The 18,050-nt window shown below is 42.0% G+C and overlaps 1 protein-coding gene across 3 annotated transcripts in view; it reads left to right on the forward strand.

Moving 5' to 3' along the window:
• The window catches only part of LRP1 (LDL receptor related protein 1), a 439,797-nt gene that overhangs the window by 198,173 nt on the left and 223,574 nt on the right, over positions 1-18,050 (forward strand). For all 3 annotated transcript variants that reach the window (XM_060763011.2, XM_060763013.2, XM_060763012.2), the window contains 2 exons: positions 686-814; positions 1,898-2,161. In XM_060763011.2, the coding sequence (XP_060618994.2) occupies positions 686-814; positions 1,898-2,161 (393 nt within the window). The remainder of the gene's footprint in view (positions 1-685; positions 815-1,897; positions 2,162-18,050) is intronic.

Genomic DNA, 18,050 nt, shown 5'->3' on the forward strand with positions numbered 1-18,050 from the left:
AGGATGCTTGCCATAGATGCAGGCGAAACGTCAGGAGAAAATTCCTCTAGAACATTCCCATATAGACCAAAAAAAACCTACAACAACCCACTGATATGGGATTGTTGGACACCTCTAACATTCAAAGGGACATGGGCACATTTCGAATTACCTCTTAAGATGTGCTGTTAGGTCTCACATCTTAGTACCTAAATCCTTCAGAATGATGGCTTTAGAAGGCCCCTTCTACACTGCCATATAAAATCTAGATTATCTGCTTTGAACTGGATTATGTGGCAGTGTAGACTCATATAATCAAGTTCAATATGGATTGGCTGCTTTGATAATCTGGATTATATGGCAGTGTAGAAGGGCCCTCAGTGAAATCAGTGAGAGTTGAACAGGAGCAGCTCTCATCTGATTCAAGAGTTGCCTACATAGGGAAACATCCCTGTGGGTTGTAGCCTTGGATGGGAGCCTTCCACACTCAACAACCTCTTACTTGGGAACAGAATCTGCTAAATTGGTACCAAGATAATATTCAGGTGATTTCATGGCTTGCCCTGATTTTGAAGAGGTTATTTTGCAACATTCAATATTCTAGAACTGTTATTACTAGTATTGTCCTGCAACGTTTATTTTCTATGTTTTGGTTGGATGTTTTTCTAAGGCAATTCTCCCCTACCTTTTCTTCCCCGCTGAACAGATTTCGATGAGTGTACTGTTTACGGCACTTGCAGCCAAACATGCACCAACAATGATGGTTCCTATAGGTGCAGCTGCGTGGAGGGGTATCTGCTCCAGCCTGATCACAAGTCCTGCAAAGCTAAGAATGGTAAGAGATGGATTCTTAATCCCAGCTGTGTCCTTTTCAGCCCTGTGGATCTTCACTGCTATTCTAATGAAACACCTCTATTTCTCTATCTCTATCTATTGCAGAAGTCTGGTTTAGTATCTTCTTCAGCATCTTGCAGATATATATGATCTGCCTGCTATCAGAATTTGGAAAACTTACTTGCGGGGGGAGCATATATCAGACACTGATCTCACATGGGCACTGACTAGAATATCTTGAGACTCCCCCCCCCCCCCCCCAAAAAAAAAAAAAAGGTCAAATGTTTACTTTTTCCCTGCACTGTATCTCTGTTCAGCACCACACTCTGCGTCGGAGCGTGGTGGAGGCTCCTTCTTTGGAAGCTTTTAAACAGAGATTGGATGGCCATCTGTCAGGGGTGCTTTGAATGCAATATTCCTGCTTCTAGGCAGAGGGTTGGACTGGATGGCCCATGAGGTCTCTTCCAACTCTATGATTCTTTCATGTTGGAAGTTGCATGCTTGGTTCCTCTAAGGACATAAAACATCCTCAACCCTTCATCTGGCTCCAGTAAGCAAAGTTACCTTGCTGGTGATGATCCTGAATTTGTCATGATTTGCTTCTTTTTTCATCACAGAAGTATATAAATCCTTTTTTTTTTTTTTTGTGGTGGTGGTCAGTAGGATACACTGTTCCATGCAATAGTCTGTCTCCTGTTCTCTCCTGTCCTTAAATCTCTCCTCGTGTGTTTTTTTCCTGGTCTTTTTGGCCCCTTCCACACAGCTGAATAAAATCCCACATTGTCTGATTTGAACTGGAATATATGGCAGTGTGGACTCAGGTAACCAAGTTCAAAACAGATATTGTGGGATTTTCTGACTTGATATTTTCAATTATATGGCTGTGTCGAAGGGCACCTTGAGATCAGCATAGCAGGCAGATACGTTTTCCATATCATATGCTCTTTTGCAGTTTGTTCCTCCGAGGTCTCCTCTATGTGGTTACATTTTCTGGGGCTCATGCTAAGATGTGTAGATCTCTTAAGAAACACACATGCTTTTGTACCTAAATCTCACTTCTCTATCGTGTCTTGTTTTCCCCCAGAACCAGTAGAGCGACCTCCCATCCTGCTCATTGCTAACTCGCAGAATATCATGGCTACTTACCTGAATGGTGGCTCTGTCCCTAACATAACTCCTACCAGCACGCATCAGACCACAGCCATGGACTTTAACTACGTCGAGGACACGGTGTGCTGGGTTCATGTTGGTGACAGTTCCTCCCAAACTATCTTGAAATGTGCCAAAATCCCCAACCTGAAGGGCTTCGTGGAGGAGTGGACCATCAACATCTCTCTCAGCTTGCATCGTAAGTAGCTGCAAGTTGTATTGAATTTTCCTCCTCTCCCTTCCCCAACCTGGAACCTAAAGGTAGTATAATTAAAGCACCATGATACTTGGAGTTAATTCTTCACACATACACCTCTTGTCTCTCCCTTTCTCTTCCTCTCTCTTTCTTGTCAAACCTTTCTCTTTGCAGTTTTTGAAGCATAATGAAATTACTATACTTTTACTCCCTTTGTTGGGTGACTGGTGGCAAACATTATATTTTTAATTGTATGTGTGGTATCCCTACTTAGATGTGCTTTCTACTATAAGCAGCAGCTTAGAGAGCTTTGATGTCTATGTGAAGACATAAGTCAAAGCCCAACCATTTAGTAATTTCTGAATAACTTCTGTGTAACATTTTACTCCTGAAATTGCAATGGCAATGGTAACAATGGGCTCAGGCTTGGGCTTGTATTTGTTCTTGTGTTCTTTGAAAAAGTAACTTTCTAGACCCCCCCCCCTTTTCTTCTTCTTCTTCTTCTTCTTCTTCTTCTTCTTCTTCTTCTTCTTATTACTATTATTATTATTATTATTATTATTATTATTATTATTTGCTTTCTGTTCCTCTGGTTCTTTTGGGAAGGCATGACCTTTTAGAGATCATAACTTTTTGGAAAACCAGTAATCACCATAGCCTTTTGGAAGTGTGACTCTTTTGGAGATTAAGTGGTATTCACACTATTGGGATAATCACAACCCTTTTGTAAAGTATGATCTTCCTGTTAAATACTCGTTTGAGTGAATCTTCTCCTTAGTTATACATATCTACTAGTTTCATGGAAGGCAAATTAGGCTTTTCAGTTGTTAGACTGATATATACCGGGTTATCTCTCTAAACTATTATGAACAAAGATATACCAATGCACAAATTATATAGCAGTGTTATTTCAATTAATCTATTCTTCCATAAAATATATTGCTTTTAAATCATGCTCTCAGGAGACCAAAATAAGTAGTCTTTGTTAAAAGTAACATAGTTGATTTACTTACAGGCTTCATGTATTCAGCATACAGGTACATTGCTTATTGGCTGAGAGTTTAAAGGCTGAGAGGGGACATCATAGCCATATTTAAATATTCGAAAGGTTGTCACACTGAAGAGGGGGCAACCTTGTTTTCTGTTGCTTTGGAGACCAGGACATGGAGCAATGGATTCAAATTGCAGGAAAAAAGATTCCACCAAAACATTATGAAGAATTTCTTGTCAGTAAGAGCTGTTCGCCAGTGGAATATGTTGTCTCGGCATGTGATGGAGTCTCCTTTTCTGGAGGTTTTTAAGTAGAGGCCAGATGGTCATCTGTCAGGGGTGCTTTAATTATGCTTTTCCTGCATGACAGGGGGTTGGACTAGATAACACTTGTGGTCTTTCCAACTGTATGATTCTATGTAATTAATTCCAAAATTTACTCATAGTGCCTCGTACAGTTGTGTATGCATTTGGGGATGCTTGGTCTGGACCATGCCTCCTCCTTCTTAACCCATCTCCAAAGTAGCAGAGATTTAGAAGTGGGCTCAGATTCAGAAACTTTGGGAAACAATGCTCTAAATTGTTTGTTATATTCATGCAGGAAATCCATGACAAGCCAAAGCCTTTAATCTAGGAAATTAAGTTACTTTCTAGGCATTAATCTAGGCATTAAGATAAGGGATTTGAGTACATTCTCAATTGTAGACATGTGACTGTTTTTTTTTCTGAATGGGAGATTCAGTGGTTTCTTTTGTTGTTTTGGGTTCGGGGTTTATGCTTAGTGTGGGGTTGTATTTGTTTTTCTATTTTCATGAAAAGCTTATGTTTGGCACTGCTCTTGCTGCTAAAGCTGTTAGGAACCCGGAATCCACTGTTTGCTGTGCCCCTTTTATGTCCCCCTCTCTGTTTCTCTCTCTTTCCCTCTCCTCCCTTCTGTTTTTGGTTTCCCCCCCTACCAGGAATCTCTGTGATTTCAGAGAAGCCACATGTTGCAATCTAGGATTGCTGGAATAGTTTGCACGTACTGTTGTTGTCCTGGTATTCATTTATTTAGTACCATAGAACTATTTACTCAGATAGTCTCTGTTTCTCAGCCTGGAGAAGTAGGTTGGAAAACACACTCATTTTTCCCCTTCTTTTTAATTTGAGCCATCTGGTGGGCCGGATAATTCAAGCAGAGCAAGTAGCACAGATTGTGCCTGGGTTCTCTGTTGGGCTTCTCTGCTGTAAGGAAGGGATGCTGGTTGTCTGCGGCTTGATTCCTCTCCTCTCTCCATGGCAGATGAGGAAAGAGACTTAATACGCAGAGGAAATCTGAGGTTGCCAACCACTGTTGATTAAATATTTTACAATGGCACATGGTGTTGTGTTTCGCGTTGCCCCTTCAGACCTCTGCATACCTGTAGTATCACATCTCTACTCTTAGAGTGCAAAGACTTCTCCCAGTAATCAAATAGCATTACAGTTAGGTTTTTTTTAAAGTAACTTTTCTGTTTTATGTATTGTCGAAGGCTTTCATGGCCGGAATCACTGGGTTGTTGTAGGTTTTTCCGGGCTATATGGCCATGTTCTGGAGGCAATTTTGCCTCCAGAACATGGCCATATAGCCCGGAAAAACCTACAACAACCCATTTTCTGTTTTATTTTTTCCAAACTATTTTGGATTATTATTTTAAAGGGAACACTCCTAAATCCTATAAGACTTGGTAAAAAAATGTCCTCCTCTTACTCACCTTATCATTTCTCACTGTGTGTTTTCCTTCAAGTTGCCTGCCAATTTACGGCAATTCCATGAATTTCATAAGCAAGGAATGCTCGGAGGTGGTATTGCCATTTCCTTCCTCTAAAGTGTAGTCTACAGTACCTAGCATTTGTTGGCAGTTTCCCATCCAAGTCCTAACCAGAGTGATTCCTGCTCAGCTTCCCAAATCAGATGGGAACGGGTGCCTTTAGAGCAGTGGTTCCTACCCTTTTCTTGATCAGGGACCGCTTTGGTTAGACACCACTCCCCAACATTAGTACCAAAAGGGTTCCTACTCAGTTTTTGGTCAACTTTAGATTCAGTTTGGTTATTTGGGGTGCTGATTCAGAAAATTATATTGGGTAGATCACATCAGCTCTAGTTTCTGATACAGAATATATGCCACCCAGTAGTTGCCATCTGCTCACTCACAGAAAACCAAATTTAATAAGCCTCGATACTATGAAACGGTGTAGTAACGGTGAGGCCGTGAAACGTATATCAGTTCTTGTGGACCACTGGTGGTCCACAGATCACAGGTTGGGAACCACTGCTTTAGAGGATTTAGGTCCTCACTACAAAAACATGAGGTGACCACATGAAGCACAGTGGTGCCTTTCTGAAGTTGTTTGGTGTCTCCTTAGTGTGTGCCAGGGGCTACTGTGCCCATTTGGTGCCTTTTTGAGTTGTTTAGAATTTCCTTAATGTGTGCCAGAGGCCACTTTGCCCATTTGTTGTCTTTTAGAAATTTTTAAGGCACATTTTAGTATGCGCCATGGGTCATTTTGCCCATTTGGTGCCTTTAAGAAGTTGTTTAGCCCCTTTTAATTGTGTGCTTGGCCACTGTATGATTGGCCACACAGAAAGCAGGGCAGAATTAATGTTCCTTTAATAATTATGTAGAAGATGGAATATCAATTAAGAACGCAGCAGATGTCTTTCTCGAGCACTTCAACAAACCACATCCCTGTAACTGTACAAGTAACGAACATTATGCATTAAAAAGAGTTAAATTATTCCTTCATGAGTTGCAATCTTAATATGATAGTTATACCTTCATTATTAGAAAAGAGGAATTACTTATACATATTACAAATATAATTACAGAAATTTGGAACTAGTTAATTCCAAGCAGTGTTATAATAATATTAACAACTTAATGTTTATACCCTGCCTCCATCTCCCTGAAGGGACTTGGGGTGGCTTACAAAGGGACATTCCCAACAAAACAGGTTAAAAGAAGCATAAAAAAACAAGCAATATCAAACATCAATAAACATAAAATCAGACAACATTATAAAAGTGATTAAAAGCTATCCTGGCTGAGCAAATAAAGTGTTTGTGTTCCTGCTCTTCACCACTTGCAGAGAAATTGATGGCTGCTCAGACACTCAGAGGATAGGTGAATTCTGATTATGGCATCCTGCTCCTTCAGTTTCTATATTGGTTTTCTGTCACTTCGAGGAATCCCCATGCCGAGAATCCAGTGTATGTTGCTATGAAATTCTTGGAGGAAAGTGGAGTTATGAATGTAATAACCAAATGAAACTTAAATCTTGCAGTGGGGCTGGGAGGAAGGCTAAACATCTAATCTATTCCTGTTCCCTTTCCATTCCATGAAGTTTCATCATTTATTTGAGTCGCCTTTTTCGGCTGTCACTTCCAGGCTCTTGAAGTTCTCTTCTTGGAATAGTTTTTGCATACCTTTATAAATTTAACTCTTCATGAACCTTCACCACTACTTCTTTAACCACAAATCATTTCATGAACTATCACAACTTCCTTGTGGTTGCATCTCTTGCTATTTCCTATTCCTGGTTACTTTTTTGTTAACCTTTGCCCCATGGTTCCACCCATTTAATGGCAGTTTGTATGGACAGAGAAAGGACCTAGTAAAATCTTGTATAATTTGCCTAAGGACTCCATGGGGCTACCATAAATGGAAAGCAACTTAAAGACTTCCTCTCTAGAGATTATTGAGGCAGACTCACATTTGAAGTAATGGGACCACTGTTGTCACTTTAAGATTGTCCTTGAATTTGCTTAGTGCAGTGGTTCTCAACCTTCCAAATGCCGCGACCCCTTAATACAGGTCCTCGTGTTGTGATGACTCCCAACTATAAAATTACTTTCACTGCTACTTCATAACTGTTATTTTGCTATTGTTATGAATCGTAATGAAAATATCTGATATGCAGGGTGTATTTTCACTCACTGGATTAAATTGGGCACAAATTTCAATACTGGTGGGGTTGGGTGTGTGTGTGTGTGATTGATTTTGTCATTTGGGAGTTGTAATTGCTGGGATTTATAGCTCACCTACAATCAAAGAGCATCCTGAACTCCACCAACGATGGAATTGAACCAAACTTGGCACACAGAACTCTCGTGACCAACAGAAAATACTGGAAGGATTTGGTGGGCATTGACCTTGAGTTTTGGAGTTGTAGTTCACCTACATTCAGAGATTACTGTGAATTCAAACAATGATAGATCTGGACCAAACTTGGCACGAATACTCAATATGCCCAAATGTGAACACTAGTGAAGTTTGAAGAAAATAGACCTTGACCTTTGGGAGTTGTAGTTACTGGGATTTATAGTTCAGAGAATCCTGGACTCCACTAACAATAGAATTGGGCACACAGAACCCCCATGACCAACAGAAAATACTGTGTTTTCTGATGGTTTTTGGTGACCCCTCACGACCCCTCCCAGGGGTCGTGACCCCCAGGTTGAGAAACGCTGGCTTATTGGCTCTCAAGGTACAGTGTGCATTATTGTAAGAATGTATAGTGAGATTTGGAGCTGACTCTTCTCGATCTTAGAAGACATCTTCTGAAATGAACTTCTGTTAATTAGCTTTAATGGCTTCTTTGTTCTCTGTCTCTTTTTATTTGGTGAGCTTTTCTTTCCTTCCTTCTTTCTTTCTTTCTTTCCAAGATCAAGTCAAGTTTTCTTTCCACCCCTACAAGGGTCTGCCTCTATCTCCTTTCTGTCAGATACCAGGGGAAAATATTCTGAATCCTTCAGAGATGGAAAATGATACGGGGATAGCATACCTCCAACGCCTTCACTTTGATCTCAGTCCTCTGAACAGTGGGAATGGCCACCACTTGGCACTGCTGGATAAGTTGCAGATGACCCAGGATAAATATAAATGTGTCCTTGAGGTGATTAATATCCTTCTGTGCTTGGTACAAGTGGAACATCTGTTGAGTTGTTCCTTCTAATTTAGCTGCTATTTCTTGGTGAAAGTTTTGACAGACTGGAGTGACGATCTACAGTAAAGGTGCAAAAACTGCAGCCCCTGGGATGATTTTTGATGGCTCCTGAAGCCTTTTGGAAAGCCTCTCACACAAGCTGCCATGAAACTATGGTGGTTTGGCTTTCCTTGCTTCACACTACTCCACACAACCCTAAACTGTTTTTAAGCCAGATCCTGAAATTGGGAGCATGATTGTATCACTTCTGGACATGCTGGGCAGAAAACTCTGGTGAAGAAATGACTGGAGGAAAACTAAGCAAGTGAGGATTTTATATCTGTGGAATAATGTCCAGGGTGGGAGAAAAAAATCTTGTCTGTTGGAGGCAGGTGTGAATGTTGCAATTGGCCACCTTGATTAGCTTTTAGTGGCCTTGCAGCTTCAAAACCTGGCTGGTTGCTGCCTGGGGGGTGTTAACTGGCCTTGATTCTTTCTTGTCTGGAATTCCCCACTTTTCTGAGTGTTCTTTATTTATTGTTCCTATTTTAGAGTTTTTAAATACTGGTTGCCAGATTTTGTTCATTTCTGCCTTTCTGTTGAAATTGCAACATTCACACTTGCCTCCAACAGACAAGAGTTCTTTATCCCATCCTGGACTCCCAACTATAAACCTCCCTTGCCTAGTTTCCAACAGACCTCTCAACCTCTGAGAATGCCTGACATAGATGTGGGCAAAACGTCAGGAGAGAATGCTTCTGGAATGTGGCCATACAGCCCGGAAAATTCACAGCAACTCTGTTATGATTATTTTAGCTTTCCCCCCTTCCTTTATATACAGTGGTAAATCCAAAATAATACCCATATGACACTATATCACTTCTGCTTGCTTGTAGCCAAGGTGTTTGGCAAGCCTTGATGCTGTCACATCGGATTTGCAGGTACTCTACATTGAGCAGAAACATTATTGTGCATAGTGATGATTTCAGCAGCTTTTCCATTCTAGGGGCCCTTCCAGACAGGCCCTGTATCCCAGGATCTGACCACGGGTTTTCTGCTTTAAATTGGATTATATTAGTCTGCATTGACAGATAATCTGGGATAAACAGAAAACCTGGGATGGTTTCCTGGGATATAGGGCTGGTCTGGAAGTAACCAACCCACTGCCTCTGCCTTGGTCCCTATGAAAGCTGTGAGGATAAAAATGAGGTTTGCTTTCATGCACCACCATAGCAACTGTAGTTGCATAAGTTCTTTAGCACTACGCTGTGCACACTTAGTGTTGTCTATTCAGGCTTGTTTTTGGTTTTGTTCCAAGGCCAAGCCAATCAGTGTTTTCTCAAATGATGAGTTGGCTCTTTTATAACATCATCTCTATACAGCTGGATGTATGGATCACACATTTTTGGCCAGAAATAACTCTCTTGCCAAAGCTCTTACTTACTTAGGCGATCCTCATTGGGTGAGTAGGATAGTCTTCCAGGATCAGTGTTCTGGTGGGTCCGTAGGTGACTGTGGAGCCCTATTTTTGATCTGCGTCTTCTCCCGCAGTGAAGGCATTGGTTTCCAGGTAGCGGTCCCGGTCGGGGCTGAAATGATACGCCTTCCTCTTGGCACATTTATCTCTTTTGTCCTCCATTTGTGCCTCTTCAAATTCTGCAGCACTGCTGGTCACAGCTAACCTCCAGCTGAAGCGCTCAGGGGCCAGGGCTTCCCAGTTCTCAGTGTCTATGCAAGGGTTTTTAAGGTTGGCTTTGAGCCCATCTTTAAATCTCTTTTCCTGTCCACCAACATTCCCTTTTCCCTTCTTGAGTTCGGAGTAGAGCAACTGCCATGAATGAGTGTTATAGGCAGATTTCAGTGTACTTAAAAGAAAAACAGAAATCAGAAGATGTTTACTTCTTGGGAGGAGAGCAATGACCAATCTCGATAAAATAGTGACGAGTAGAGACATCACACTGGCAACTAAGATTCACATAGTTAAAGCAGTGGTATATCCTCTATGGATGCAAGAGCTGGACCTTAGGGAAGGCTGAGCGAAGGAAAATAGACACTTTTGAACTGTGTTGCTGGAGGAAAATTCTGAGAGTGCCCGGGACCGCGAGAAGGTCAAACCAGTCCATACATCAAGAAATAATGTCCAACTGCTCATTGGAGGGAAGGATATTAGAGGCAAAGATGAAGTACTTTGGCCACATAATGAGAAGACAGGAAAGCTTGGAGAAGATTATGATGCTGAGGAAAATGGAAGGAAAAAGGAAGAGGGGCCGACCAAGGGCAAAGTGGATGGATGGTATCCTTGAAGTGACTGGCTTGACCCTGAAGGAGCTGGGGGTGGCCACGGCTGATGAGGAGCTCTGGCGTGGGCTGGTCTATGAGGTCACAAAGAGTTGGAAGCGACTGAACGAATAAACAGCAAAACACAACAGATAAATAAAAGTATTCTTTCTCCAAAATAAATCAGGCAGATTGAACAAGTAACCACATTGCTCCCCTCTGCCCTGGGAACATGAAATATCCTTCTTAGACATCCCACTCTCTGAAATTAACTGGACAGTTTCTCAAAGCGACCTGGAAACTTGCTCTTTTCAAATGACACCTTAGATTTTGAAGATGCTGAATTCTGCATCTGAGTGTGTTTTCATAGCGCAGAATACCTTGTAAGTTGCTTTGCTATTTGGGACTTAGGGAAACATACCTGTTTTATCTTCACTGCAGGCCCGAGTTGTGGGTTGTTGTTGTTATGATTATTATGTTTATTTATACCCCACATTTTCTCTCTACACGGAGACTCAAAGCGGTTATGTAGAAGATATAATGTGAACCTTCCTAGCCAGATGTGACTTTGATTCTTTCTGAAACAGACACTATCCTAGGCCATGTCACTACATTGGTTTCACATGTCACAACTTTAGTTTATTAGGCACAGATGAGGAAGGAAGGCTTGTCCTAAAGTCTGTGTACTCTAGCCAGTCAGTGAAGGAATTCGTATATTTTGCCTTTTTAATCTCACAGGAGATGAGGAACCCTGTGCATAGCTGTTCGGGTCTTGCTTGTGGATTTGGCTGTTGAGTGAGGAAAGTACGCATTCAGAAAACTAACTCGAAGGTGGCTTTAATAATACCCAGGGAATTGTGGTCTTTTAATTATGGTTGATGGGGATTGGAATTTTGTTAATAACACCACCACCCACAGCTTCTTTCCCTCATTCAAGTCATAACAGGAGATGGTGTGCTAATCAGAAGTTTTGAGGCCGAGGCTAAAATGAAAACCTGTGTGCGACTTGAGATGTGCTGTGCCTCTCTCAAAACAGCAGGACTTTTCAAGGCACGTCTGCACCATTAGATTTGCCATAGAAAATAATCCTGATTGTTTCCAGCAGAGTTTTGGCTGCATAAGGTCAGTTGAGGTTGTACCCACTATGCAGATTAGACTCACTGGCTTCCATAACAACCATTTTCCCAGTTGCGTAGCATGTTGTAGCCACAACACTGTGACGGCAGTTTATATACTAACCTGATACTTGGTTACCAAGGTCCTTTAATTAGAAAAGTGAAAAATGCCTAACTTCTAGAATTTATGTTTTGATACTCTTTGGCCCCTTCTTCACTACCATATAAAATCCAGATTATCTGATTTGGACTGGATTATATGACAGCGTAGACTCATATAATCCAGTTCAAATCAGATAATGTGGATTATCTGCTTTGATAATCTGGATTATATGTAGAAGGGGCCTATGTCTCAATTTTTAGCTTTTGTTCCTATGGGTTCAGGAAGGCTTACTTTCTTGATTTTTAGTCTCTTCATTTTCAGGTTTCACAGAAAATATATGTTGCAAAAAATCCAAACTATTATCAATAAAATTTCACAACTTAATGTCCCTAGTTCCCTCCTCTTTATATGTGCAATTATTTTATTTATTGCATCTATTGTATGCCTTTTTTCTTTCAGTAGATGAAAACTGTGTAACACAAGAACAACAATTTTATTGATTAGCCAGTTGGCCTTATCAAAAACAGACAGTACAAACACAACATGCGCCTGGTACTCTTAAAATAGAAAGTAAATATATAGGTATTTATCAACCTAAAACGAATGTAGATATTTGCATCAACTATCCTCGTCTCCCCTACACTGCAACCTGTGAATCCCCAATGTTTTGGCGTACAGCTCCCAGAAATCCCAGCCAGTTTACCAGCTGTTAGGACTTTTGGGAGTTGAAGGCCAAAACATCTGGGGAGCCACAGCTTGAGAACCACTGCTCTAGAGAGAAGGACAAAAGTGTAGTCCATAAGACACATCGTTCTCGTGTTCATTTTCTGCCTGATTGATGTGCAGCGATAGGGGTGAAAATAACCAGAATTTTCCTTTTCCAGATGCAGCCTCCTTATCCCAAATTAGAGTAGCCACATCCCATTTCTCTGTTTGTGTGTGTTTTTAAAGCACTTCTGGGCCTGGTGCATTCTGTGGGTCCTATGTCTTAAGGAGAAATTGTCCCACCTTCCAAAGTGCATTGGAAGTCATCCATCCCTAAACTAGATCTGCATCTTGCTCTGCCTTCAGACCTCTGTATCAGGGAATGTAAAGCATACAGCTGGCCGCGGTGATACTAATCCTTCCTTTTACCTTTGGTCTTTTTGTATCTGGGTAACAGAGTCTGCTGCCAGCTCTGTGTGCCGGTTCTCATTTTGTTTAAATGAGAAAAGATCCCAATGTACTTTATTCCTTTTTGTCCGGGAACATGACTTGCTTCTTACTGATCCTTGTTCCTGTACATTGGTCTGGATCTTAGGCTGGGGAAGGATTTTTTAAAATCATGTCAGAAGTGACTTGAGAAACTGAAGTCGCTTCTGGTATAAATGAATTGGTCATTGCCCAGCTGGAGCTGACAGACGGGTGAGCTCTCGACTGTCAGCTCCAGCTTCCCATGTGGGGACATGAGAGAGGCCTCCCACAGGATGGTGGGCATCCTCTCTTATGTCCCCACATGGGAAGCTGGAGCTGACAGATGGGAGCTTACCCCATCTCATGGATTCAAACCACCAGCCTTCAGGTCAGCCATTTAGCCGGCGCACCGCATTACGCCACTGCAGCTCTGTAGAAGGAATTTCGTGATGATGAGAATAGATGATGATGCAAGGTATTTCACCCATACCATCCGTTGCATCTTAATCATCACTCTGACTAGGATTTGGACTTTGGACATAGCTTAGGGAATCCAGGAGATATCTCACTGGCTCCCAAAAAACAATTCAAATTCCGACTTTATTTTTTTGCCCATGTGGTTGGCTGCCATTAACACTTTTATATTGTTTTCCCTTTAATTTTTTTTTTTTTTTAGAGAAACAGGAATAATATGCTTCTAAAGTGTTCGGCCTCTTTAATTTGTTTCTCCTTTTGAATAGTTGGGATTTTATTGGTGATTTTCAATCTGTCTTGGCCGCTTTGGCTCTTGGAAAGGATTAGTGGCTTGAGTCTATTGGATTCTCCCCAAATTAAAGGCAGCAATGTTTCATCTGGGTTTCTGGCTGCAGCCTGGGACAGGGGAGTGCCGCGAGGCAGAAAGATTTTACTGGAAGCCTATGGGGGCGAAAGAGAGAAACTGTCATCCATTTTCCAGAGTTAACATTTCTGTGCTCTGAATCTCTGATCTTATTCTGTAAATTTCACCAATTTCAGTAGGGATTCCTCCTAAATACATATGTATTTACAGTCTTATGCTGAGCCGCTGGAATCTTACACTACAGTAAGAATAAATGGCTTCCCTTGACTATTACGTGGGGCTCAGGAATCCCAGCCAGCTTCTTTCCATGCTTTTTTGATTCTTCCCTCTTCTTTGTCTCCATCTGAGGTTAGACTGGAAATCTCATTACGGAAAGAAAGCTTTCAGATGAACTAGTTTCATTTCCAGATCCAAATCTAGAGAAATCTCCTTTTTGTTCTGGCCCTTTTCAAGTAACAAAGTGGGATATGAAAGTGTCTCTGGTTCCTCTTTCACTTCCCGTTTTGTGGTCTCTCTGCGATTATATGTGTTGATTTTCAATTCCTTGCCATCAGGATTCCTAACAAAGTTACTCGGTGAACTGTTTCACACATGTACAGCAGGATTGTGCATACCTGGTTTTGTCATCCTTTTCTTTAAACTGTGGGAATGTGAAGTATGTACTAAAATAATGAATGCTGTGTGTGTGTTTGAGCTGCATTATTTCTTTTTGCCATAACTCCGATTTTCAAATAATTGGACCTTTAGAGAGAAGAACTGGGAAAAGTATTTTGAAGACTATGATTAAGTTGCCTTGGAGAGCAAGGTGAGAAAGGCACAAGAAGCTCCTTGGAGTACTGCTGCCCCTATCTCTAACAACTGCTTTGCTGTGCTCCATCCTGGAGTCAGTATTTTCACTAGGAATTTCTGCCCAAACGTTTTGGTGTGTTGCCATATACACCAATGACTGATCAAGATCAAACTTGGCACACGCACACAGGTCCCCCATCACCCACTCTATGTTCTGGTGCAGTTTGGGGACAGATGGACCATGGATGATGGGACTTGCAATACCTTCACTCACTTCCTGAGACCACTGCGACCCACCCCAATGACAAATCAGGACCAAACTTGGCACACAGAGCCCCCAAGACCCCATGACATTCTGTTGCAGTTTGGAAGAGTATGGACCATGGGTGATGGGACTTGCAGTATCTTCACTCACTTCTCGAGACCACTGGGACTCACATCGATGACTGATCAAGATCAAACTTGGCACACAAAGCCCCCATGACTAACTGGTGCAGTTTGTGGGACGATGGACCATGGATAATGGGACTTGCAGTAAATTTACTCACTTCCAGAGACCACTGTGACCCACACCAATGACTGATCAAAACCTACCTTGGAACACAGAGCCCCCATGACCCACTCTACATCCTGGTGCTGTTTAGAGGAGGACGGACCATCTAAAATGGGACTTGTATATGGGATTTGTAGTTCACCCACACCCACCAAACCAGCTGACATTGGACCTAGACTCAGTTTGGATCATAGACAAGCAATGCCTTTCTCAAATAACCTGGGCACCGCCGTTCTCTAAGCTAGTCTTTAATAAAGAATCAACCTCTCTATGCCTTGTCCTTCTCTGCCATCTTCCCCGGCTTTTCCAGCCACTTCTGCATTCTCCCGCAACAGTTGATGACAGCCTGGGACTCATAGCCATCCTAGGCCTAGGACAGAGTCTGTTCCTGACCACCATGAACTTATATAAATCTGATCTTACCCCCCACCAGACCCAGGAACTGCATCTCTCCAAACAGTGGATACCAAAACCCATAGTTCCTTCTCCAGTTGTGATCCCTTGCCTGTATCAGCTTGGGAACTTGACACTGACAGGTCCTGATGGGGACACAGGTCCCCATCAGCTTAGGGACCCGACAGTCTCTAGGTGTCCTGGTTCCTCTGGGGACCTGACACTGAGCCCTATATCTTTTCTCCTCTACCTAGTGACTAACTAACCCATAATTCCTTCCCTTGTGCTGAGGCCTAGGTCCCATAACCCATGTCTACCCTAACTCCAGTGGACCCAGAAACCAGGTAAGTTTGCCTCAAGTCCACAGACTCCTTGCGTGTGTTTCCCTCCCCCGTGGGCCTTAGTGTCTCTACTTCAGGATTCCTCTTTATCCACAGGACCCTTTCGCACTAGTATTTCGCACTCTGTTTTTACTTACCTTTGTTTTATTAACATGCCTTCAAGTTGTTCCTGACTTGTTCAAAGGGAACAAGTCTTCTGAAGCTGAGGAATTCAAGTTTCCCAGGGTCACCCATTGGGTTTCCTTGACAAAGTGGAGATTTGAACCCTAGTTTCCAGAGTCCTAGTGAAACACTCAAACCACTATACTATGTTAGCTCTTGAAGGGACCTGTATTCAGTTTCCCCTGATATTGGTATGACTACCTGTTTGCAGTTTCCAGAGCCAAGTAGAGCATTTTAGCCTACATTCAGGGTGGCTCTTAGAGAAGTATGTACAAAAGCTTCCTCTGGTCAGCCTCCTTTGAATAGTTCAATTGCCTGTATTGTTGGGGAAAATGTATGTTGGTTTGTATCCAGCTCTTCCAGCCGGATGCTGTTAGGATTCAACCTCTTAATTTAAAGAGCCTTTAACAGTCTTGATGGGCTTATATAAGGTAATTATATTGGCTCTTGAATTTATTTTATATTGTTTGTGATAAACAAACTTGACTGATCACTGACTTTGGAGCCTCATCGTTTGTTTCAACTTCATTTATGCCTGCCCTTGAAAATATTTTGAAGGCCATGGCCAAAATCTAAGCATAGTGACCTGTCTCTTTGCAAAACAGCTTGTCCAAAGTACATTCGGTTGGTGTTCCTGGATTAGCACAATTTGCCTTCTGGGTATCTTTCTCAAGAAGATGGCACTTGACCTATAAAGCTCATAACAACCCGAGTAGTACATGTCGCAGAGGTTTCCTTTACAGAGTCATTTTCCCAGAATGAAGGCTGCTATCTAGTATGGCTAGAGATATGCAATTTTGTTCTCCTGGGTTGCACATCTTCTGCTCATCTGTGTTGTTATTAAAAGGATTGTAATGGCACAGACGTTCCAGATGCTGAATAGACTGAGCACTGGTGAAGAGCAACACACTGTCCGTGTTGACAATTTTTAAAAACATTTAAAAGCTGTATAGAATCATAAGAGTTGGAAGAGATCTCATGGGCCATCCAGTCCATCCCCATTCTGCCAAGAAGCAGGACAATCACGTTCAAAGCACCCCCAACAGATGGCCATTCAGCCTCTGCTTAAAATCCTATAAAGAAGGAGTCTCCACTACACTCTGGGGCAGAGAGTTCCACTGCTGAACAGCTCTCACAGTCAGGAAGTTCTTCCTCATGTTCAGCTGGAATCTCCTTTCCTGTATGTAGTTTGAAGCCATTGCTCTGCATCCTGATCTCCAGGGCAGCAGAAAACAAGCTTGCTCCCTCCTCCCCAAGACTTCCCCTCACATATTTATACATGGCCCTCATCATATCTCGCCTCAGTCTTCTCTTCTGCAGGCTAAACATGCCCAGCTCTTTAAGCCGCTCCTCATAGGGCTTGTTCTCCAGACCCTTGATCATTTTAGTCGCCCTCCTCTGGACATATTCTGGATTGTCAATATCTCTCTTCAATTGTGGTTCCCAGAATATGTTTAATAATAAAATAATAAAGGCGGTTTTCAAAAAAAGGCAATTGAGATGCCTTACAATGAAGAAGAGTTAGCGACAGAATCCAGATGGGAAGAGATCACAAAATAGGAGTGAGGGGCTAAGAAGACAGTAATGTTTTGACACTTTCAAAAGTTGAAGCACCCATTTGAGGAGTTTGAGGAGCTTGGCCAGCCAGCTTGTAAAATGGGGTGGGAAACCTTTGGCTCTGCAGAGTTTTGGATTACAATATCCACAATCTCTTACATTCCCTTCTGCTGGGTAGGATCAAGGCAAGAAGAAGGCTGAAACATCAGGAAAGTTCCTGCTCCTGCTAAAAACAAATTGGACAACATACATAGATTGTAATACTTTAGTTTGCTGATGGCAGCTGGTTTTAACTACTGATGGTTCTGCATTTTAAATTGTGTTATTTTATGTGTTGATAGTGGTTGTTTTATAATTTTATGTGATATTGTTTTATACTCATGTATCATTTATGTTATATACTGCAATGCAGTGTCTTGTAAGCTGCCTCAAGTCCCTTTTGGGAGATGAAGGTGGGATATAAATAAAGTATAGTAGTGGTTCTCAATCCCAGATGTTTTGGCCTTCAACTCCCAGAAATCCTAACAGCTGGTAAATTGCCTGGGATTTCTGGGAGTTGTAAGTCAAAACACTTGGGGACTCACAGGTTGAGAACCACTGGCCTATAGTCTCGGTAATCATCATTGGTTTCCCTTCCAATTACTAATCAGGCTTTAC

This window comes from Anolis sagrei, chromosome 2 (assembly GCF_037176765.1).
Source record: "Anolis sagrei isolate rAnoSag1 chromosome 2, rAnoSag1.mat, whole genome shotgun sequence".
Taxonomy (NCBI): Eukaryota; Metazoa; Chordata; class Lepidosauria; order Squamata; family Dactyloidae; genus Anolis; species Anolis sagrei.